At 32.5% G+C, this 25,457-nt stretch overlaps 1 protein-coding gene and 1 long non-coding RNA gene across 2 annotated transcripts in view; both read left to right on the top strand.

The window, feature by feature from the left end:
* Positions 1–4,149: 4,149 nt before the first annotated feature.
* Positions 4,150–6,116, top strand: LOC143083456 (uncharacterized). Its single transcript, XR_012980714.1, has 2 exons — positions 4,150–5,006; positions 5,697–6,116. It is a non-coding gene; the product is annotated as an uncharacterized LOC143083456 (long non-coding RNA).
* Positions 6,117–11,110: 4,994 nt separating this feature from the next.
* The window catches only part of LOC143083458 (uncharacterized), a 30,953-nt gene continuing 16,606 nt past the window's right edge, over positions 11,111–25,457 (top strand). The window contains exons 1-6 of the mRNA XM_076259712.1: positions 11,111–11,191; positions 12,166–12,340; positions 16,571–16,687; positions 19,474–19,587; positions 20,094–20,167; positions 24,870–24,987. Coding sequence (XP_076115827.1) covers positions 11,177–11,191; positions 12,166–12,340; positions 16,571–16,687; positions 19,474–19,587; positions 20,094–20,167; positions 24,870–24,987 — 613 coding nt within the window. The 5' untranslated portion in view covers positions 11,111–11,176. The remainder of the gene's footprint in view (positions 11,192–12,165; positions 12,341–16,570; positions 16,688–19,473; positions 19,588–20,093; positions 20,168–24,869; positions 24,988–25,457) is intronic.

The following is a 25,457-nucleotide window of genomic DNA, read 5'->3' as shown; positions in this document are numbered from 1 at the left end:
CAAAGTTATGATCAAAAGTTGAATACTATGCGTTCGTTATGTAATTTTGTACTTTTGTTTTTAGCTTGCTCAGTGTAGTGATATAAGAGAAAAATGAATCAAATTTATGCTGTTATGTGTTTTGTTTTCTCTTTCAGTCTTCACGTTGAACTGCTAAATCTACAGGCCCGCAGCTCAATTTTTGAAAATTTTTAGTTAGATTCTGTTGGCCTGTAGGTCTGATTTTTACAGGCCCGAGAGCAATTTTACCAGCCTAGGCTGCCTGGGCTGCCACTCGTCGTGAAGGCTGCTCTTTTAGTATATACTTTGTCAAAAACTACCTCGTTTATCAAAATTGCAGTACCCTAGCTGCAGATATATGCCATCAAAGTTGGATATACAAATAAAGTGAAAAATTGACTTGTCCGTAGACATGCATTCCCTAGTAAACTGGAAGTATAATAACATTAATGTTGCATTGCTAAGTTCCTGTTCTTTTGTAGATATGAAAACACTACTAACATTTTTTTCTACCATCTATTAATAGAGGAAAAATTTCAAAAATATGTCAGAATGTCTTGTCCGTAGACACATGTCTTGTCCGTAGACATGTCTTTTTATCAATATTGCTAGGCTGTATGGGTCTAAATTATACCTATGTGTTGTTTAAACTTAAACATATCTTACTTTTAATAAATAAATGGTAATTTAAGTGTTCTCAATTTTTGTAAAATTACTTTACAGGAGTGGATTTTAAAAAGTGGCAGATCATCAGTCATAAAAAGCATACCTTATTTTACTTCAATATTGTTTATTCCAGTTGCTGCATACCTTAAAAGGTTAACTAAATCAAATTAAGGAAAAGTATTTCTCTCTCTTACTTTATCTTTTGTATTTCCGTATTAACAGCAGATGAGGAAGTGTCTACGGACAAGACACTTGTACATAACAAGTATTAAATTCAATTATTTGTCTTCTATGGAACTTAAATCTTATTTTTAGGTGAAGAAAGTTATCTATTTAAATTAAGACTCAGTATTTTCAACATTAATATAGTCACAATTCATTCTAACAGATTTTTTTTTTAACTGAAATTGTCTTGTCCGTAGACATTACCACAATATATTTTAGCCAATTTCCTCAAGTTCAGCCTAATTTGATAGGTAACATTTATGTTATTTTTTTCAAGAGAACACATTCAACTATGTCAAAATTGAGTTATAATAAAAGTTTGATTGTTGTAAACAGTCAGATATATGGATTTCAGTTAAAAAAATGTGTCTTCATTTTGGCTCAATCAATAAATTTTTGAGATGTGTAAAGAATTATGGGTACATTTTTATATTTTTCAAAATTTAAAAAACACAATTTAAAATTTAATTGGTAACTTTTAATCTTAACTTTAACAATCATCTTTGAAAGCATTAATTGAATATCAATAAAATGTCTTGTCCGTAGACATTATCAAAATGTATTTGTTTCCATTTTCCTCCCAGTCAAGCTAAGTTTGATAGATAAACCTGATAAAATGTATGTTTTTTTTTCAAGAGAACACTTTCAGCTATATCAGAATTAGGTTTTAATAATGCATTTCATTAAATATAAATACAATGTCTTGTCCGTAGACAAAATATATAAATTGTATTGCTATGTTTGATTGTTTATTGTAAGAATATGCATCAAGTTATTTTAAGGTTCAATACACCAAAAGAAAGGTTTTTTTTGGAAGTTTTGTTATTAATAGATAAGTTTAGATACAGTTTTATCAGATAAGATAAATAATCAAAGAAAGCTACTGTTGCTTGAAATATCTGTGAGTTAAACATGTTCTTGTCATTTTTTTTTCAATTAAAATGTTTGATATTCAATAATTCTAAACATATTTTGTTGTCTTTGTCATTGACCAAAAATCTGACACTGGTGACCATGTCTTGAAGGCAACCATTAAAGAGAATTATACAGTTTTTAAACACCATTTATTTCATAAAAATATAAAATATTTCTAACAAATACTGCATGTATTATATAAATGCTTCCAGTGTTAGCCTAACGATGGCAATTTTTCATAATTTAAACCATTTTTGAACCGAAATACCAAAAGAGTTTTGTCCTGAGGTGATACTCATTTTTGACTTCATGTGAAACACAAAATGCACATCTGATCTTGGCTAGGCCGCTAGAAAGCAATGGGACCATGAATTAGTGGTGTACTTCCTACATGTCCTATTACAGAGAATCACCAGAAATCCAATTTTTAGAAGTTGTACCTATTCCAATGAAAATAAGTCAAATATGATGTTAGTAATCATGTCTAATCATTTTTTTGGGGTCAACAGTCCTGCTTATGGGAAATTTAAGCTCTTAATAAAAATTGGCATACTCAAGTATGTTAGCCTTTTATGGTCATACAACATGCATGCAGTTAAGACTTGACTCCAAGTTCTTATTTTTGCATTTTTCTGATTGAAATCAATAAAACATATATTTTATGACTTGTATATATAGAAAAGAATAGCTCTTGGTCAAAGTAATCTTATGATTTTTCAAGTTTTTTTGTTTTTCTTATGGTAGCCTTTTACAATCTAGGCAAATGGTATATACTCATATAAGAATTCTAAAATATCACTGTACATGCAATTTTGAACCAGTTTAGTAAGTTATCTATCTGAGGGATATATAAATTGCTCTTATTATTCTATTTTTTACCACAGAATTATGGTTCATACAAAAAAAAAGCCTTTTTCCAATTTCAAGAAAAAAGGGGGGATAATTTCTCATTTATGTCTAAAGTTTGGACTAATATATTTTTATTTAATGAAACACCTCTGATTATAGTATGACTAATAGTAAACACATAGCTTTCCTAATAGAAATTAATAAATAAAGCAATGATATTGAAAATAAAAAAAGTATATTGGCCAATGGTAATATACACATGCAGTTTTCTTTGAATAACCCTTATGTTTCTACCAGTCCAATTTGAGATTTAAATTAATAAAATAGTACTTGGATTAAAGCTTTATGTGTTTTTTATTGCTTGAAATATATCATAGAATGAAATAAAGTAATGCTCAAGTCAATATAGCAAGTTTGGTTCTGTTATAGGTGTAACACCACTAATTCGGGCCCGGCCAGAAAGCACATACCAGAAAGTAGTACATATTTAACACAAAATAGTTCCTACGCATGGACATAACTTTCAAAATATTTAGAATATTTTATTAATTTTGGTACCAAATGAAAGCTGCATGACTAGTGATCATTGTAGAACAATTTTTGACTGATAAATTTGAATAATAAAAAAATGGCATGAAATTTAAAAAGGAGGGTACATTTTGCCTTTTTGTCAGATCGGAAGTACCTGTTTTGGTACATCCGAAGTTCTGGGAACCAGTTCTTTCTTATATGCAATGTAAGGTATGTTGATTTTTTCAGTACAGGACACCAGAAGGTGTTGCTTTGACATGCAATGATTGCCACTTTATTTGAACTTAAAATAAAAGAGGTGTGCCTGCTTGAAACGGAGGAATTTAACATAGAAAGCAATGGGACCATGAATTAGTGGTGTACTTCCTGAAAGTTGTTGATCCACAAATTAAAGTATTGCATGTTGATGTTTCAATCATACCATGCATACAGCAAACATTATTATGTTCAAATTAAACAAATACCAATTTGTAATTAGTGCACGATCTCGGAGAATGATTTAAATAACCAGTGAAGGATATCCTTGCTTTGCGTAGTGTGACATTCCAAGAATGACGTCACTAAAAAATATAATGTAGGTTGGATATATTTAGAATATCTCGTCATACTGATTTTTTCCAGATTGTAAAAGAAACGTGAAAAAAGTGTAAAGGAGAGCTCAATATACGATAATTTCCTGAGAAAACAGAAGGGAAATGTGTAAAAAAGTGTTTAAAGTCAAACTATTCATTTCTTGGTCTCCTCTCTTCAATCTAAGTAAGATTTGTTGGGGGGTTTTCCACACTATAAAAACAAAATGTATGATGTGAGGGAATGTCACTGACGGCTTGAAGCCGTCTTTTCCCAAAAAATAACATAAAGACCCAAGAGCTATGGTTCTGCAACTACATTTGTACTTTTGATGAACCTGAAGTCCAAACAGCTTGAAACTCGGTACCCATGTTCCTTATGGTATGATTTTTTAAAGGCAGTGCTTTAAGGCCTGACTTTTAAGTCATGAGGTTCATCTTTTCATACGCAATCTATGCTGGGGGTCTTTTGGCCAGAAATAGATCCGGAAATGTTCGAATTTCTCCTCTTCTTTTTATGGTATGATATGGTTTTTGTTCCTTTCATTTACATTGGGGACTAAAGAAACGATCAGTGTGTATTGTTCGTTTTATAGAACTTGTTTATAGTGTGTATTTTGCATTATAAGCAGTCAACCTGACTACAAACTATCATTATTTGTATATTCCGTGTGGAAAGAGGTCGGGTCAATTTCAAGTGTTATCTGACATCTAAAGATTCTTTAATTAGTTCAGACGTTGATATAACAATGAAAAGTCGACTGAACATGATTAATATTGCATCTTCTATAATTCAAAGCGGAATTCGGTTTATGAACGAGAAACTGTAAAGCGTTTTCAATTTCGGTATTAGTTATGTATGTTGTCTACGTATTATCCTGGTTCCCGGTACTACGTTCCGGGTATAAGCTATTTGATATATTTGATGTGTAACATTACAATCGGGTACCAGCCAATCTACGTGTGTATGTGTACATGATTTCCCGCCAAAATGACCGACTTAAAAAATAGTCCATAAACGTTCCGTATAATGATATGCCAATTCATAATTAATCGTAACTTTTTTTTATCTTTGTATAATTAATATAACAAAATGGATTCCACAAAATTGAAAATAGCATTATTTTACGAGGATTTGTCATATTTTTTTCACTTCCGGGCGCAGTAATACGTATGTTTTGAAGAAGCTCGAAGAATTTGACAAAGTGAATTGAGAAGGAAACAGATAGATATATACGTCCTTGCTATCAGGTAAAACAATTTAAATGTTCAGAACAAACACATTTACTTCACACAAATAGTACAGCTTTTTATTGTCTAGCTTATACACGACTGTAATCAAGTGTTTAAACGACGGCGGTGACCTACAAGGTACGGGTCATACTGGGTCAAGTCTAAATATGTAAACATATCCACGTGCTATTAGGTAGAACGCATCGTAATGCAATATCTACAATTTTTTCCTCCTTTATACATCGTTTAACCAGATATATTTCTCCTTTTTACATCGTTTAACCAGATTTATTTCTCTTTCAAATATACTTAAACACGGGTTGTATGTACGTATCTTTTCTAGTGTTTTCCTTTCCTTATTAAAGTTCATTTGTTGATGTTTAAATATTTTTGAAGGACTGAACACAGGAGTGATCAGGAGTGAATGAATGCAACAATTATATATACTGAAGACTTGGGCTGTGCAATGATAGTGTACGTATATCATACTGATAATTATTCTAGCAGTAATTATGTTAATTTAGGATGTAATGTCTAATGACAGGAATTTATGAGCTATGCCTCAGGCTTTCTGAAAAAATATCAATGACAATGTAAACAGGAACAAAACATTGACACGAATGATGCTCTCTTCTATGTTATATAGTTATTTAGGTATATGTGTTGCACAAGTTTCAATTAAACTTAAGTTATAAAACTTTTTTTCAGGGCACAAACCCACTTTAAAGAGACTTGTCTACTGCCATACCCATCCTATTTTCATGCACCATTTGCAAGCAAGAGACTGAATGGTTTGCAAAATTATAAATCAGGACGGTGTCCAATTAAAACAAAAGAACTAAACTGGATGAATATTGTAGGAAAAATCTAGAGCCAGAGGAAAGTTTTGATTTGTGAAATTGGTTTTCCTGAAAAGTCATTCATCCTAGCCTGCAGAAAGGAACTATAACTGTCCACCACCAACTGACGAGCTAATGTTGAGCTGCACATATGGAATTACTCAAATACCATCAATGTTTATGTTTTCAGCACAGATTTCACAATTTATGACACAGCTGTGCTTTTTTTTATACCTGTTAAAGAGTTGTATACTAAATTAATTTTTTTTATCAATAAATATATATTATATTAATCATGTTAATTGTGTCATCTAAGAACTTGTATTTTGCCAAAAGATGCATACTAGTGAATGAAAGTGGTGCAGTTCATTTTGCTTTGGTATATAGAATTGAATTACAATTGTTCATGTTATTGGAATGCATATAAAAATAAGGAGATGTGGTACAATGTATATGATATTTAGTGAGTTTATCAAGCAAAAGTGAATAAGAAATAGGTATAAGCAGTTACAGGTACTACTGTACAATCTCAAACAATGAGAAAAACTCATACCGTAAAGAGAATTTCATATTTACAAGTAAGTTTTATTTTTGCGTTGAATAATTTTCTTCTATTGTTTTAATTGCAAATATGGGAAGTGGTTAAAATGCTAATGAGACAGCTGTTATGGCCACAGAGCCTTAATTGAAAACTTCTTTTTCATTCATACCGGTAGATTTTGCCTGGAGTTAGAAACACATTTGTATCGGCCAACTTTTCAAAATGCATATGGGGGTTTTACGTGAAAGATGGTTCATATAGTCATACAAAACCTTCAAGGGGGCCTTCAAATGGAAGCAGGACAAGTCGCCCCACTTTTAAAAAAACCCACCACAAACTGATTTATCAAATCGCCCCACATGTGAAATTGGTTAAATCATGTTTAATATTACTCCTGCCAACTCGCCCCACATGTGAAATTGGTTAAATCATGTTAAATCAGGGTTCTCGCTAAGGATTTTTGAAGGCGAGTCCAGGGACTCGTCATTTTTGGCGACGGTGAGTCATGGTAACTGTGTTCAGTTTATACAAAATATTTCAATATTGATGTATTTGTGGACTCACCAGTTTTGAAAATGGTGAGTCCAGACAGATTTTGATGAGTCCAGGACTCATGGATTCGCCTTAGCTGGAACCCTGTTTAATATTACTCCTGCCAACTCTCCCTACTTATAAAAAAACGGTAATTTTTTATTAATATATATATATATAATTAAAAATAAAACTCGCACCACTTTAATGAAAACTAATCTACACAGAATACAAACAAACGGAAAATTAATTTAATTACTATTATTGATATATACTGAAATTATAATTCTAAAAAAAAACCTGATTGTTGAAGAATAAATGTAAGTTTTGAAGCTTAGTTATTTGCATTACAATTGAAAAGTAACCTGTTAATTGTATCATAATGCAATATAAGGAATTGAACTTATATTCAATGGGATAACATCTTTTTCCATACGTGGGGCGAGTTGGCATTACTAAATTCATCCTGGTTAATAATATATTTATCTAGATTTCACCGATTTCCATTAGGTGGGACCAGTTGGCAGGAGTAATATTAACAGAATTTAACTTATATACAACGGGATAACATCTTTTTACATAAGTGGGGCGAGTTGGCATTACTAAATTCTTCCTGGTTAATAATATATTTATCTAGATATTATCGTTTTCTATTAGGTGGGGCGAGTTGGCAGGAGTAATATTAACGGGATTTAACACAGTTAACAAGTGGGGCAATTTGGTAATCCAGGTTGGGGCAGATTTTTTTTAAAGTGGGGCGAGTTAGTGAAAAAGTGGGGCTATTTGCTAATGGGGCGATTGTCATGGATTCCCTTCAAATATATTCTAATGTGGTTTTTAGCTTCTTCTTGCATTAACAAGCTTATAGCCATTGTTGAATTAATTGTCTTCTTTAAATAGTCGACAAAATTTCCATTTGGGAGCCTCGAGCTCGATGGGGGAAATACTCTGCAAATACTGACAGTTGGCAGGTATGGTCATCAAAAAAGTTGACATGTTACTATGTACATTTACCATTATGTTACTTGATGTTCTTGCTATGGGTGCTATAAACAGTTTCGTATAAAAAACTAGGGGTTATTCCCCAACTAAAAATAGACATGGAGGGAAGTCCCTTTTTATCAACATAATTGGTGAAAAAGAATCATGTTTTTTGTATTTGGTTGTAAAGATATGTTAATTAACTTCAATTAAAACATGTTGAATGATTAAAACAATTAAAAAAATTAGATTAAATATTCATGTTTTGAGGGGAGACAACACTGTAAACAGTCTGTTTTTTTGGCAGTGAAAATTCAAAACTTATTTGCAGCCACTGTAGCTCTTTTCGGAGCAGGCGAACGTACCCTGAAGCATGAATTTTTTGAAAGACCAGGTAAAAATCTATGAAATTCATACAACTTTGATTATGAAAAATGTGCAGGTATCATGTCTTCAGGGGTGTGCACATGACCTGATTTCAGGGTTTTTAAGCTTAAATTAGGCAATGTTTTTCCCAGTTTCTCTGGATAAAACTTTTTTATACTATTAAAAGTACACTTTTTTTTTATTCCATTATAAACTAGAGAACATTCTGATTCCAGTGATATCTAGTTTTATACAGGTATCTTTATTAATCAGTCCACCACTAAGGGTCACTTATACATGGTCCCTCAAAATATGACGTCATAGAAAAAAACTATTGATTGCACCCTTAAGGGACAAATATAAAATATAGTGATGTTTTAGCATAGAAATTTGTTTGCAAATGGAGTAAAATAATTCTGAAAAATATTGTACGGCATGTATACATTAATTTAAAAGCATCAGTTTGGTATATTTAATGCAAATATTACAGATTTGTACATAGCAACCAGATATAAGAAAACCAGACTCTGTGCGAATATTGAAGTTTTTTAATTTTTTGCGACGTCATGATATTTTTATTCAATCTCTCATATATCTGGAACCAAAAGTTGCATATGAAAAGTGTAGATTTTTTCTACTTTGACCTTTACTCCTGATCAGTGTAACATAAAGTTTTATTCATTATAATATATATTTGGTACTTTTTATAGTCAAAAAGGTTCACATGCCATTCCTAAGAAAAACACTATTTCAATATTTTCTCAACTCAGCTATAACTTAGTTCATATAGTACTAGGGACAAAATCTATTTAAAGTAACTTAATTCATGCCTATTTCATAGTTTTTATTCTATTTATTCAAAAGAAACCCTATTTTATGATTTATTTTCTTTGTAAAACTGATGAAAATGTGATACAGGAAATGTTTGGGATTTGCCAGTTAAACTGTTTGCCACTGGCCAATATGCCACTACTGCGCGACATAAAAAAAGAGCTGTAGTTTCACTATTTGTAGTCACAATCCTTAAAGTAAGACATCATTTTAATCGGTATAGTGTACAGATTCAGAAAAGCTGAGAATTTTTTATATATCGCATACAAGGTTTTGCTTAAGGGTGCTATAAACAGTTTCGTATAAAAAACTAGGGGTTATTCCCCAACTAAAAATAGACATGGAGGGAAGTCCCTTTTTATCAACATAATTGGTGAAAAAGAATCATGTTTTTTGTATTTGGTTGTAAAGATATGTTAATTAACTTCAATTAAAACATGTTGAATGATTAAAACAATTAAAAAAATTAGATTAAATATTCATGTTTTGAGGGGAGACAACACTGTAAACAGTCTGTTTTTTTGGCAGTGAAAATTCAAAACTTATTTGCAGCCACTGTAGCTCTTTTCGGAGCAGGCGAACGTACCCTGAAGCATGAATTTTTTGAAAGACCAGGTAAAAATCTATGAAATTCATACAACTTTGATTATGAAAAATGTGCAGGTATCATGTCTTCAGGGGTGTGCACATGACCTGATTTCAGGTTTTTTAAGCTTAAATTAGGCAATGTTTTTCCCAGTTTCTCTGGATAAAACTTTTTTATACTATTAAAAGTACACTTTTTTTTTATTCCATTATAAACTAGAGAACATTCTGATTCCAGTGATATCTAGTTTTATACAGGTATCTTTATTAATCAGTCCACCACTAAGGGTCACTTATACATGGTCCCTCAAAATATGACGTCATAGAAAAAAACTGTTGATTGCACCCTATACACACATGCAGTACAGAGACTAGTCAATCTTTGTGAACTATTTTTTATGGGAGTCATAGAATATGCGTATACAATTAATAATTAAAAATAGTCTATTTATATTGAAAAGGAAAAGTTCTTGTATGTCTAAAGAAGAGGGACGAAAGACACCAAAGGGACAGTCAAACTCATAAATTTAAAGCAAACTGACAAGGCCATGGCTTTAAAATGCATTTCATGGCGAGGCACAGAAAATATACTGTAAACAGTAGACTATAGATATAGGTGAACTAGGTACAAAAGAACTCTAAATCTTAAATTCTACAAACCACCTCTGTTCTATGGAACATAATGATATAACTGGACTAGAAATACACACAACCTGTAATTAACTGCCTTTACAGCGCCTTCGCGCTTTGATCTAATGTACAAGCCAAATTTGACTTTTGACCCAAATTTCACAGTCCACTGAACATATAAAATGAAAGTTCGAGTTTCAGGTTCAAGTTTTTGGTCACAGTAGTTTTTGATGAAGTTGAAGTTCAATCAACTAGCTTAGTACACTTGTTGACTAATGGCATGAATGGTATGATCTTTCCAATTTTCAATGCCAAATTATCTTTTACTCAATTTCACGGGTCTATTGAACATGGAAAATGATAGCTAGTGCGAGTGGGGCATCTGTGTACTTTGGACACATTCTTGTTTGTTTTTAATTGAGTCTATGGGAACAACTTTGTAATTAACATTGCTTACCCCGCCACATTATTTATGTATGTGCCTGTCCCAAGTCAGGAGCCTGTAATTCAGTGGTTGTCGTTTGTTTATGTGTTACATAATATTATTTGTTTTTCGTTCAATTTTTTAACTTAAATAAAGCTGTTAGTTTTCTCGTTTGAATTGTTTTACATTGTCTTATCGGGGTCTTTTGTGGATAGTTGTCTCATTGGCAATCATACCACATCTTATTTTTTATACTTAATCAAGAATGGCCAAAAGTTATTCGGTTAAGTGGATAAAAATAGCTATGGGTACAGTTAACACACATTCTGTTTTTTTTTTTGGCCTATTTGAATTTTCCAATTTATTATTCTGTTGTTAAAACTACAATGTATATATTCATAACATTTGTTTTTAATTCATATCAAAGATTTAATCCAGAAAGAAAATAGAACTGTGAATTATGAAGAAAACTTTTGTGAGTATTTAATAACAACAGAGTAATTTGTGAATTTGCAATCAACATGATCAAATAAAAATACAACACTAAACACAATATCTTTGTGCATTTAGACATGTCAAAAGCTATAGGAAGATGTTGTATGAGTGCCAATGAGACAACTCTCCATCCAAATAACAGATATGTTTGAGAAGCCATACTTTGGGTGACTTGTCTGGTTAGAAAATTGACTCGAGTGTCGATGCAGTTTAAAGGAATATATACATGATATAAATGAAGAAGCTACACAGCAATGAAAAAAAAAATTAATTATAAAGTATTGTAGTATAAAAATTTAAAATCTCATATCTCTTTATCATGTTTATCTTGGAAAATTATTAATTTACAGAAGTTAAAAAAAAAAGTAACACACGTGTATGCAAATTCCTTTATATGAATCCAACATTGACAACAAGTCAACTAGACCATGTAAATAAAAAAAACTTAAATTTGTGCTCAATCCAGTATGTTTATTGGTTTCTGAGTGACTACAACATGTACAAAAGGTTCTTGAAATTTTATATACCTGAATGCCTGGAAGTTTGAGTACAATATTACAGGGACTAAACTTAGGAATTTCAAGCTAGGAGCCCAGACCAGATATTTCATAATTAGTTTCTATATGTTCAACTGAAATTTAACTGAAAGTTTAGGGGCCCAGCTCAAAATCTAGGAGCCATGGGCAACTGGGCCCCCTTTTTCCCTGTAATATTGACAATACCTAATCTGAAATATAATTGGATTAAAATTGAGAATGAAATGGAGAATTTGTCAAAGAGAGACAACAACCCAACCATAGAAAAAACAACAGCAGAAGGTCACAAACAGGTCTTCAATGTAGCAAGAAATTCCCGCACCCAGAGGTGTCCTTCAGCTGGCCCCTAAACAAATATATACTAGATCAGTGATAATGAAGCCATACTAAGTATGAGTTACATTTTATACTTCTTTAGGAGATACCAAAACTTGCCAATATGGAGCAAAGTGATTTTAAGAAATTTGAAGAGGATGCAAGATCAGGGGATATTGAGCAATACTTTACCAAGACCCAGATGGCCAGTTTATCTGATTATGAGAAGCTGAGATACAGAAATATGAAAAAGAATTACGAAATGATGGTTAAAATGGGTATGCTTGATAAAGATTATTTCTCAATACTGGGGGCATTGTATATATACTGCCAATGCTAAGTTCTCAATAAGCATTTAGTTATAAAAAAGGGGGGGGGGGTTACTGGGCTAGCAGTTCTTAATCCTAGTCTTCCAACACCTGGACTAGTAAAATTCTGTCGAAAAACTTGCAATTTTTTTTCAACTTTTTGGTATATGATAAATAAAACCCAAAGGTTAAGGACACTATCAGTTCATGCACAACAACAACAATTTGTATTTGTCAATCAAGATGCCCCGAGGAGCAGTACAATTACCATGATTACAGATTAAATTAAAGTGTACAAATAATTGTGGTGATTTTTTTCATTGAAATTACAATACATGACAATAAAACTAAAACTATACAAGAGAAGGGAGACAACAAACACAGTATATATTGTGCAAACACAGTGCACAAAAAGTTAACACACAGAATATGTATATTTTATACTTTTTATTTTGTTATGCTTATATTTTTTAACAGATGATAAAGAATTATTAATATTTTTTTTTAGTTTTTCATGTGTTTTTTTTATTTGCATCAAGCATTGTGATATCCACTCTTCAATCCATCTGTACTTTTTGTTGCATCTTTCTCAGGAACAACATAACAATGATTTCTGAAATTTGGTTTCAGGGTTTACACAAGTCAGCATTACCGTGTGATGCATTTTCAGATTCATCACTCCACGACTTCCTGTTAAATGAAGATTTGCATTACTTTTCATATGACTTTTTTTTTTAGTTTTATTTGTCTCTCGAACTACATTATAAGGATTTTTGAAATTTGGTTTCAGCATTCATATATGACAGCTATACCATGTAAACCTGTGTAATGCGTTTTCAGATTCATCACTCAACAACCTTACTTCAAGTATTTGGGCGGGGATTCACTTGTTAAACCATGAATAAAGTATCTTATTTGCTAGGCTAGCAGTTTATCCAACAGGACTTGTAAAATTCTGCTTCTAATAAGTCCTGGACTAGAGAACGTATACAGTCTTGAATAATAATCTGAGATAAAAAGTATGAATTAATTAAGCCTATTCTTAGTTGTTTAGCTTTGAAAGAGATGTTCTAGATTGTCCATAATTCCAAAATGAATCTTTTCTGTTTAGGGCTGTTCCAGAAAATACTATGTCCCCCCCGGGGACGGCAAACGATCTTTTTTTCCATGGGTGGTCGTGTGAGGGAAGAAAATATTTACGTTGGTGGTACCCTTGAGGATAATTTTATATTTATAGGTAGTGGGTATTTAGGAGAAAATTGGTAATATATGGGTGGTGGGTTATTCCGTTGTGTGTGCATATTTCCGGTGCACATTTGACACGAAGCGTTACTAGATAGTTGTAACGAAAAACGACAGTTTTCCTATTATTTACTGTTTCCTTAACTGGTACCATGCAACCCTATCTAAAAAAGTAAAGACAGTTGAAGTTATTTCCCTTTGCGGTAAATATATATTACGGAATATATTTGTCTTTTAAACGAAGCGAATCAAACGGTTTTCCCGGTTTTACTAGTCAGTTTATTTATTAGATACGCGCAGATTGATACATTATTATTTTAAATGTAATATATTGTTACATCTTGTCTATTTATGACAATAAACACTTAAACATATAAACTTTTTTACGGTTATTTCGTTCCGTTGAAATCTGAAATATTACCACATGGTATGTCAAGTGACATATGATATTCGCGTGTAATACACGCTTTTTCAACGGTTTACACGCGAGGATTTTGTCACATGGCGTGTACACGCTTTTCACCACTTTACACGCAATTACACGCTTTTTCGTTCTTTTCATTTTTTGGTCGTTAGTGATATCGCTATTCTCGGGTTTTATCCTTATTCGGCGATAAATACCGAAAAGTTCGAAGCAATTGTTTGGCTGCCGTATTGTTTATTTTTCTATATGGACAAACAGTAAAAGGTAAGTAGTTTGTGATTAGTTTTAACGATTTTGTGACTTTCTTTCAAATTCACTTTATAGGGGAAATGTGCACAGAAAGAGGTCACTTTTCAGGACCTGTACCGTCGCCTAAACTTTAAAGTGCCAATTGTTAAGCCAAAACGACGTGTACGGCAAGATTCAAGATTTATAAATTATATTTTGGAGTTCGAGTTTAAATGATCGAGTGACAAGTAACGCATAATTTGTGCGTTCTATGTTGCAATGATAAAAAAACAATACATGTGAGAGGAGAAATACAATGTAGTTATTTGAATAAACATTTAACATGTTTATCTAATAGAAATCAAATTTATAAAACATTTTTCTTTTTCAATTTCAGTTTTAAATCTAGCCAACACGGCAACAGATTTCTACAGGCCATGGGGATAAAAATACCACAGAACTGTTGCATCAGCTCTGATAGTACCAGCTTTCTTCTGATGAACTACCCAGTTTTAACCAGGCAATAGCAATGGGAGCAATGGCAGAGATAATCTATAGATGACATTTTACATTGCCAAAAAAAAAAAAAACATTATGACATTCTTTCAAATCTTGATGAAGCTAATTCAGTCAAATATCAATTCCTACTGTGAGAGAGCCTTTTCAATTATAAAGAAATTAACACTGAATTCTGATCCTAACTTGACTATGTTACATTTGTATTGTGTGCTGTTATCAAATAAATGTAACTAAAATTGAAACTGGCTGTTGTTTTGAATATGTGTCTAGTGGTGGTGCTTTAAAAGCAACATAACAGACCACTGTTTAATACAATAAAAGTTCAAAGTAGAATATATATTGTTTTTTTTTGTATTCACAAATTTGTATGAAATTATGAACATTGCCACATTCATATTAACAAGTCCGCATCTACGTCACACGTTTTCACACGCTTTTTGACATATCATGTCATGTCATGACATGATTTCCCATTGTCAGAGGTTGACATGTATGTATAAACAGCAACATGGACAACCTTCCAGGAACGTCAGATGATGGAGTTCTTCATATTCCTAGCAGGTAATTTACACAAACACGATACACAAAGTACCTAAGCAAACAAGTAAAAAAAACAGAACAAACATTGCGTTTTCCCCTATTTTTTTTTTAACTTGGAACGATCGATCAACTAACGATGGCTATGCCACAAAAAAGTAAAACCAGAAAAGATAAGTGGTCTAGTATTTGTAGAGGTTAGTCTTATACTAGACAAATATTTTTCAAAGACTAACCTCATGTTTGATCCAGGAAAAGTGCATAGTTCGATGTTTTGATCTGGACGTTTAACTAAGGGAGGGGGAGAGGTAAAAAAAAAAATGAATTCCAAAAAGAAACCTGCAATCCCTGTTTCCAAAATATGAAATGTTAAATCCTCCAATTAAAGAAAATGTAGAACTTGAATTGCATGATAATTTTGGGGGTACAAAGCTAACAATACTTTGTGGTTTAATCTGTTAGGTTCTTTAAATCTTTGACTTTGTTGAAACGGATTCAAAGAACAAATGGATGAAAGGCTAGCAAAACATACGCTGCCAAGGCCTACAGGACTGGTGTGACAAATGGTTTAGCCCTAACCTGAATTGTGATTTGTAAAACTGATCTCAAAGGTGATTTGCCAATTGTCAATTACTGCATGCATGTTGAATTTGTTTTGGTAACTTGTCGCTAGCTAGGGCTGTAACAATACGCCTACCTAACAGTTTGGTTTGATTTTCTATACAAGGGTTGCGGTTCGGTTCATTTTGGTTGGATACATTTCTGGAATTTTAAGTTGAAATATGAATATGAATTCGTGTAGACAAGGGACACGTAACACATCCAAGTGCTGAAACTGACAACCCGACCACTAGGACTGCACATTTTCTCATGCTGATAGCCAAAACATTGTGAAAAACCTTTAATAATCTATGGAAAATAGCATCATTCCGATATTTTTCTAAACTGACAGAAAAAAAAATCTATGGGTGGTGGGTTTCAATGATTTTTTTTATGATTCCATAGGTTGTTGGTCTTGACATAATCTAAATTCTATTGGTGGTGGTTTAAAAATTTAATTGATTTCTATGGGTGGTGGGGGTAAAAAAAAAGTGCCGTCCCTGGGGGGGACATAGTATTTTCTGGAACAGCCCTTATCAGTTTCAGTTTTAATTGGCATAGATTATCTTTGTCGCATAATTTTTTTGTTATTAATAAGATTTACAAGAGAATTCTTTTCATTTTAGATATTTTATTTATTTGTTTGATAGGTCTGCCTGCACAGAAGCCAGAGTTTATGAAGAAACAAATTAAAAACCCATCAACCAAACAAACTGACTTTGCTTCCGAAGATGAATGGAAACCAAGCTTATCCAAAAAGAATATAGGTTTGTCTACAAGTGTAAATAACTATACATTGGTTTTAACCATCAAAGTTGTGGTTAATCTGAGTACTTTGTGACACTACTGTTATGTCAATAATCAAAGCTCATTTTAAAACAATTCATATAAATTAACCCTTTCACTGATTGCTGCCAAGACAGAAGCTACTCTGAGAAGATGGCTTCCCCGGCTACTATTACTCAAGTGGGAGATCTTCATAATAAATGTCAATAAAAACTTGTCTGTAGTTATTTGTGTCTTTATTTCATCATGTTCATTTACTAACACCATGTTCACAGTTTTGTTCATGTTTTGATAATTTTTTCTTCATTAAATATTCAAATTTTAAAATTTTCAGCATTATCTGGCGAAATTCTCAAAATTCTGCTCTTTGACCCAAAACAGATTTTTTAGCCTATAACGGCAAACATGTTTTGTACATAAATGTTTGCACTGTTTAGAGCAGGAAATATAAAAGAAGTTTTCCAATCCTGGTAAAACAGGACTCGTCGTCAGCCGTCTGAAGCGTGAATCCCCGTAAACAGGGACTCGTCAGCAAAAGGTTTGAACAGAATTTTTCTCAATTTCCAATTTTCGTATAAATAAAAATGTTTTTTTTGTCTAAAATGACATAATTTCATTAAAAAATGCACTCAATAGTTTCTGAACTTACAGTATTATACTGTGTTGAGAAAGGAAATTATTAGTTTAAAATTTCAAAGGAAACTAGTATCTCAATTGTTTGTAAAACAATTGAAAGGTCTTTCCTGTAAAAGTGATGTTTTCGTATTGTACTTTGTACGACCTTTCGTTTGATATACGACAAGCATACCTTCTGGAACTTTTCGCTTTTTACACTTAATGACCTCATCCGCCTACATTTTTGAGATCTGAATTATGATATATGGAACAGAGTAGATGAGCTTTCATTTGATATGTGACAACACCATGTTCTAGAAAGTTTGATTTTTGCACTTAATAACCCTATCCAACTAAGTTTTGGAGTCGGGAATTGGATATTTCAAATGTAAACATCATGACCTTTCATTTGATATACAACAACCCTACCTTAAAAGAACATTTATTTTTTGCACTCAATGACCCCATCCAACCCATTTTTGGGAGACGTCAATTTGAAATGTACGCTTTATGTTCTTTCATTTGATATGCGACAACCTAACCATCTAAAAAATTTGAATGTTTGCACTAAATGACCCCACCCGTCCCCCTGGAATGAAAAAGGGGTTTAAAATTTTCATTTTTAAGTAGAGTTTATTGAGACCTTCAATTTGATATATCAGATGACCCCATTTGACAAAGTGCAAATAGTGATGCAATATCAACTATATAAATAGAAGTTATGAAACTTACAAAGTCAATGCTAAACATGAAAATTTCAAATTGATTTTTTGGTGTTTTTTTCCATGGAATGTTTTTGGTATTTGGTCAAACATATAACTATGTCAACCTCTTCAATTTCTAAAACATTTTAAGTGGTAAGCTCTTGATGATTCAGAAATACATGCCTCCGCTCGCAAAACTTCAAACTGCATTATCTCTAAAACGACAATAGATATCTCAAATCTGTTAAATGATAAATGATCTACAGTTGAAGGACAACATTATAGAAAAAGAATTTGGACAATTTCAAAGTTCATCAAGGTCACAATTAATCATCAAATATATGATGCAATACAAAACTTCAGAACCGGAAGTCGTAGAGACATGAGACTATCACCATTCAACTCAGAACCACTTGACCTTGCAAATATCATAAGGTCAAGATCATTGTATACTGTGAAGGTCAAGGTGAAATTTCATCATGACCTGACATTGACCTCAAATTGAAGGTCTTGAATTACTGATCATCTTTGCAGTTTATAGTAGGTTGATATCTGTTACCTTTAAAAAGATATACACACAATACTATACTTTTAAGAATCATCCCGTTGTAACTTTTGAACAGACGGTCGGACATTTTTGGGCTTATTGTATAAAATGTAGAGCTCGTCGAGAAGAACATTTTATACGCTGTATGTATACAGCAAAGTCTTATCGTTTTCCTAATATGTAAGCTTGAAATTGCGGCGTAATTTTTTTTTTGCACTCGGTGACCTTTGACCTTGGGTGCATATTAAAGGTCATATGAATTTAAGATTATTGGTGAAGGTTCCAAGTCTCTATGACTTCCGGTTCTCGAAATAGAATTTTTGAAAAATTATTTTTAATTTTTAAAGGGAAATAACTCCTTATTAGTGTTAGTAACAAATTAATTGTTTATGTTTATAAACATTGCCATCTGTTCTTGTACATGCTGTAATTTTCAATTAAATTCTATCTCTGATACTTTTTGAGAAAAAGGCAAGTAAAAGAAATTGCTTTAAGGGGATATAACTCTCAAAGGGGATGATGAAATCCTATGCAGCCTCATATGGTAATACATCATGATGAGATCTCTCTATTGTCCAAATAAAGTCATGATATCTTTTAACAGGTTTTGGGGGGACCATGTGGAAAAAAATCACTAAAAGGGAGATAACTTTTAAAGGGGATGGTGAAATCCTACAAAAGTTCATCTGGTAAAAGTTCATGTTGATGTCTATCGATGGTTCAATTTTGGTATTGATAACTCCAACAGAAGAGGTAGGAAGGCGTGCCAAAAAAATGCTGGAAGAAAAAAAAGAAAAAAAAACATAAGAAAAACAATAAGGTCTTTCCTCGCGGAGAGGAAAGACCTTAAATATTGGAAAAAAGCAATAATCTGTCTTATATTACATGAATTATATTGTAGCCCAGAAACCTACATTTATGCAGAGGTCAAAGAAGAAACGGAGAGTCAAACATACAGATTATTCAGATGAAGATGAAGAATGGAGACCAAGTTCAGAAAAAGCAAAGAAATCGGGTTTGTTAATTGGACCAAGTTCAGAAAAAGCAATGAAATCAAGTTTGTTTATTAGACTAAATAAAGATACATATGTTGGTCCTGTTTTCCAACCAACTTAGACTGAATATCATGTCTTTTAACAATCAAAAATAAGTCTGTTTGTTATTATTAATCAAATAAATCAACTAAATCACGTTACCATTTCCTAAATATTAAATGTTTACAACCTCCCTTTCAAGAGATAAAATTTCATCTACAAACTATATTGTCTCAATATACACTACATATAAATTTGAATAACCTTTTAATGAGACAAAACTGCAAATTATATTTGTCCTTATTGTCAGTATGTAGATAAAATATCTTAAGGAAATTTCTGATGAATATTATTTCATAGACGGGGTCTGAGGGATCAGATTTCATGAAACAAAGTCGTGAAATATTGTCAAGTATTTTCTTATATAATGTTATGTGAAAAGATCTGGCTTTATATTTTATAGTGATTTTTTTTTCTTTTTTTTCAGCAAATCCACCAGTATTAAAGTTGTTGAAGAAAACTAGGAAAGCAAAGTCTGAAAAGATAGAGCAGACATGTGCAGTAGGTATCATGGAAATGATTCTTGTACCCTAAGGGCAATTGGACCTTCTGTTTTCAATTATGGATTGCTGTCCTTGCACATATCATATTTCCAAAAATAGGTTTGGCATTAATTTATAATACAAAAAAGAGGTTATCATGTATTTTTTTTATCTTACCACATGTTTAATATGTGCTTTGTTATTTTTAACCCTTTCATCGCTATACACAGCATATGCCGCGATGAAATAGGCCATTCCTCATTGCTATTCGCAGCATATGCAATTATGACAGGATTTTTCATAAGGACTCTTAAATCATTCCGCTTTCATTTAGGTTCTCTCTAATTTTTCCTCGTTTGAATCGAGGATATACAAGGTCTCATTTGCGCTTGAAATCTCTGCAATATTTATTGTAAAATCATGCAGTAGTAGGAAAACATATTTTGACAAATGCAAATGGTGGGAATTGGAAACGAAGCTGTAAATACGGAAATATTTCAGCGTTTCGATGGCAAAACTAACAACGAGGATTAGATAAAAGGTTTCTTGTTATCTCAATGCAGACTACACGAAATACGTCAGACTGCCCGATAAGTCTGGTAAATAATAGATCGGTCTGGTAAAATTTTGTTGAATTTCAGTTTGAATGTCGGGTGTTTTTTTTCATGGATTTTTCTAACATTCTACCAAATTGCCAAACGATTTCAAATGCATTTTCATCTTTATTTAATATTAATCACAGCGATGTTTATAATTATTTTGTTCAACCGCTAGCTTTATGCCGAAAATCGTCAACCAGTAATGTGTAAATCCGGGTAAAAACATATCTGACTGTCACCAACATTAATTGCTGCCATCATTGGCACAACCGGAAATGTAAATAAAACCAGATCAGATGCTGGGAATGGATAAGGATAATTCCAGGTTTGCCGATTAAATACAATAATGAATAAAAATCCAAGCAGATCACAAAATTCAGCTATGAAATATAAACACTGGAATTGAAAACCAAATTGTTTTTGATTAAAACCATATTTGAATATGAAAAAGAAAGAAGAAACAGGAAATAATACTTATACAGAAACTCAAAATTATGTTTAGTTCACAAAAATTGTCAAAATCCAATAAAATGGGACATTACTCTTCACTGAAATGCTTTTAAGCAATTGTGCACAAGTTTCATAACAATTTACTCTCTTGTTACATCATTTTGTTTTTGTGCATTTTGGGGAGGAGTAGGGCACAACAAAGTAATATGTTTGTTGTTTTTTGTAGGATAATATACAATTACATGTAAAAAAAATTGGTCTTGTAAAATTTCATTTGGTCTGGTAAAGCTAGGATGCTTACTAGATGGAATGTCCTGTAAAAATAAAATCCATTCATGTAGTCTGGCAATGTGTTTATTACATTTAATTTGTATGTGAAATATGATTTGATCGATCATTACGAGACCTAGAAAAAGGGGGAAAATGGGGGTTGACTGAATTTTTTTAGGCCTGAGCCATTTATTTGTGCCACGATTACATAAAACATTGTGTATGGTGCAATATGCTAGGGAATCTAGGCAACTGGTGTCTTCTTTATTATATGGCAGATAAAACAACAAAATAAATGAAGACTAAAAGTAGTTTTTATTCAAAATTCAATACAAATGTAATAGATTACACCTTTTACCTGTTAATTACCTGAAAATGCAGGTTACCTAATGTTTTGTGTAGTGTTGAAAGGGTTAATAGACTTGATAAATATTTTATACCTAGATACTGTGGATTCATTATAGATATTTGTTGAATACCGGCAAACCACAAATTTTAATGATCGATGAAATTCAAATTTTCTATAGGATTACATACAGTCTTTGCCAAAACATCGAAATTAAATATCCACAAAAGGACAAATTATCCTGAAACCACAAAAATTGGTACCCACGAAAATAAATGAATTTACTGTGTATGAATATAAATTAACTCAATTTTCCACAATTTGACATTCTTTTCCCACCTGCAATTTAAATCACAGAATAAAACCACAGAACATGTCCATTGTCCTCGACCCCATTTTCATTGTTCAGCAGATATTGGGAAAAATATATAGATTTGTTTATGGTGAAATACTCCATATAAGTATATAATGCCACACTGGCCTGGAGTACATGTTGTATGTCTGGCTGTTTTTGTTCTTCCTTGACCTCATTTTTTATGGTTCATCTGTCAAACATTAGTTTTCATGGGTATATAGATATAGGAAGATGTGGTGTGAGTGCAAATGAGACAACTCTTCATCCAAAAAACAATTTAAAAGATTTTGAACATTGTGTCTAGCAGGTTCACACAACTTTTACCTCATTGTTATGATTCATTGGTCAAAGTTAAGCTTAGGTAATAAGTTTTCAGGGGTTGACACTAACTTTTGTAGGCACTAGCCCGCAGGGCTAGTAAAAATTATATTCAACTAGCCCTGTTCTGTGTCCGGTAGCCCGGTGAGTGGGCCAACGGCCCACGAGTTGGCCCACGAGTGAGCTGGCCTACGGCCAGCGAACTTGCTAGGGGGGTCTGGGGGCATGCCCCCCCATAAATTTTTTGAAATTTAGATGCAAAATCCTGCATTCTGAGGCATTCTGAGGCCTTTTAAGAAGATGTTTTCAGTCTGAAAAATAACTATTTCATACTTGTTTATACATGTATCTTCATAAAAAACAAAATATTAAAAAAAAATTAACACCAAATAAATCTAACGCCAGGAATTTGTCAAAACTTGCATTTTTACTGTTAATGAATCTTATATATTTATTGTGTTAACATTTTCAGTCAAACATTAACATTTGTATATTCCAAACCTACTTTTAAAAAAAAAGTTCCTAGATTAAAGATATTTACCACAAAACCTGGACTACGTTTATAGGGTGGTTTAATGACTGACACCACATTCAATTTACAAATAATCCTGCAACATCAAATTAATTAATGGCCTTCCTTCTAAATGATCTTCTTTCATTATTATAATATCAAACTCTGGAGGGTATTGACCATCACACAAAAAGTCATATAGCTGTTTATATTCACCACTTTCCATTTTTGTTTACATCTCTGTTGTCCTGATCTAAATTTCAATTTAAAAATGTGATATTCTGTCCCGTGAACGAAATTTCACAGATGAATTGTGAAATATAGTTCAAGAAGACACAATTTCATGGAACACTTTTTTGGCTTACAAAAAACTCATCAACTAAAATAATCGAATTAAAAAACCAATGTTTTTGTTTAATTTTATTTACATAAATAAGTTGACTTGTCCCCTATTTTACTTTTGGTTTCTGATGCTGAGTCTTCATGTTCCAACTGATTTGTCTCATGACGAGTTTTAACCCTGTTCTCGTTAATGCATTATGACATGCATACATCCCGGTACGTGCAATGGACGCTTTCTGATACCAATGGCTTAGTCTTGTTATCATCATCACCCCTCAGCTCTCAAAAAGAAGCTAATCACATTTAATATTATTACCGGAAATTTACTTTCGTTTCAGTCCATTGGAACTGTAATGATAAATCCCGAGCAATACGAAAAGAATTATGACGACATGACAAACGCTAATTCGATAAAGACAGAGAAGATCGAAAAGTTTTCATCACCACGTGTACCTTTGGAGTAAAGGAAAATTTCAACAGGGAACCTTTCAATGCTCTATTTTAAGAACGAAAGGACATTTCCAATTTAAACTATTTACGCGACAACTATGTATTAGATAAGGCTAAACTATGCTCACGATTTATCAGGATCTTTGATGTGATTAAAAATAAAATATAATAAAACCAAAATGTAAATGCAGTATAATTAATGTTTATTTCAAAACGGGTTATCTTGAAACGTGGTTCATTCTTACTTTATGGGCCGAGTAATCTTAGGCCAAGTTGACTATATATAACGACTGGTTTACGGTAGAAATTTTACCCTCCAATATCTGTATGTAAATAAAGAGGTCGTGGAACCAGTGTAGACAATATTCGACGAAGTTGTCAGATTTGACCGGCGTTTGGACTGTACTTTGTCGAAAGTACAACAGATCGATGTTCAATGACAAATATATTTACTAGCCCCTCGGGCTACCGCGCCACGGACATTTACTAGCCCGACACAAAAGTTACTAGTCTCGGGCTAGCGGGCTAGCGTTAGTGTCGAACCCTGGTTTTAATTGTTTTGAGATGCCTTTTAAAAGCAGGCAGCTATCATACAATCAGTTATCCACATAGATTGAGAAAACTTCAAATTTTTGTGGATATTAGATTTTGTGGTTTTGCCAAAGACCACATACAGGCCTGAAAATTGTATTTCTTGAACCTTTAAATCCATGGTTAACCTACATTTTTACTCATCAAAACCACTAAAAATGGCTTATAAATGTGATGGGCCAAGTTTGCTTTGTAACAATTGGTCAATAGCTGTTGGAGTTGTTAAGCTGTTTTTTTCATAAACTCAGTTTGTTTTTCCGTAAGTCCTAGATTATTGAGGACTGTGTCAAAAGGATGGATAACGAAGTACATGTAGATATAGGAAGATGTGGTATGAGTGCCAATGAGACAACACTCCATCCATACAATTTGCATTCATTTAGCATGTAGAGCCATAAGTTGGTTCTATTCAAAAGACAGAAAAAATAAATCTGCTCATTTAGTAGTAATAGATTCTCTAAACCACTAAAAAAAGTTTTCTCTTTTTAGGAAAAAAAGTCCAGGAAAAAAGATGAAGAAAACAAAGAAGTACACCGATATCCACAGAGACAGCTACCCAGAACTAACTACATGTATCTAGAAGTACCTGATGATGATGAATTCATTTGTAAGTAAACGTCAATGGGTCAAATTTTCAAGGTCTCTGTGACCCATTGATCAAAGTAGTTACTACTGTAATCACTAACCTGTCTACACTGAGATTGTGAGATGAATCCTCCTTGTGCAGGTTGGATCAACTCCAATCTTAATTCACTAGGTTTGTCAGTTTTCCTATGGAAGGTCTGTGGTTTTCTCTTTGCACTGGCTTAGCCTCCCTCAACCAATAAGAACTGGCTGTAACAAAATAGCCTAAAAGCTGTGCTTGAAAGTGGCTTTAAAACACAAAATAATCAAAATCAAATCAAAGGGTCAGTGTTGCAAGTACTATTAATGGTTTTGATTGTCTTTTTTTTTTTCATTTTTAATCCGATTCCCAAATATTATTTTTTTTTTTTTTTGGGCATAGGAGTCCCTATTTGAGACCCAATACATGTGAACTTTCTCTCTCCATATGTACTGCAGTTAGAGTTCACAGTG

Source organism: Mytilus galloprovincialis, chromosome 7, assembly GCF_965363235.1.
Source record: "Mytilus galloprovincialis chromosome 7, xbMytGall1.hap1.1, whole genome shotgun sequence".
NCBI classification, from domain to species: Eukaryota; Metazoa; Mollusca; class Bivalvia; order Mytilida; family Mytilidae; genus Mytilus; species Mytilus galloprovincialis.
This window is presented reverse-complemented; position numbering and strand designations above follow the sequence as displayed.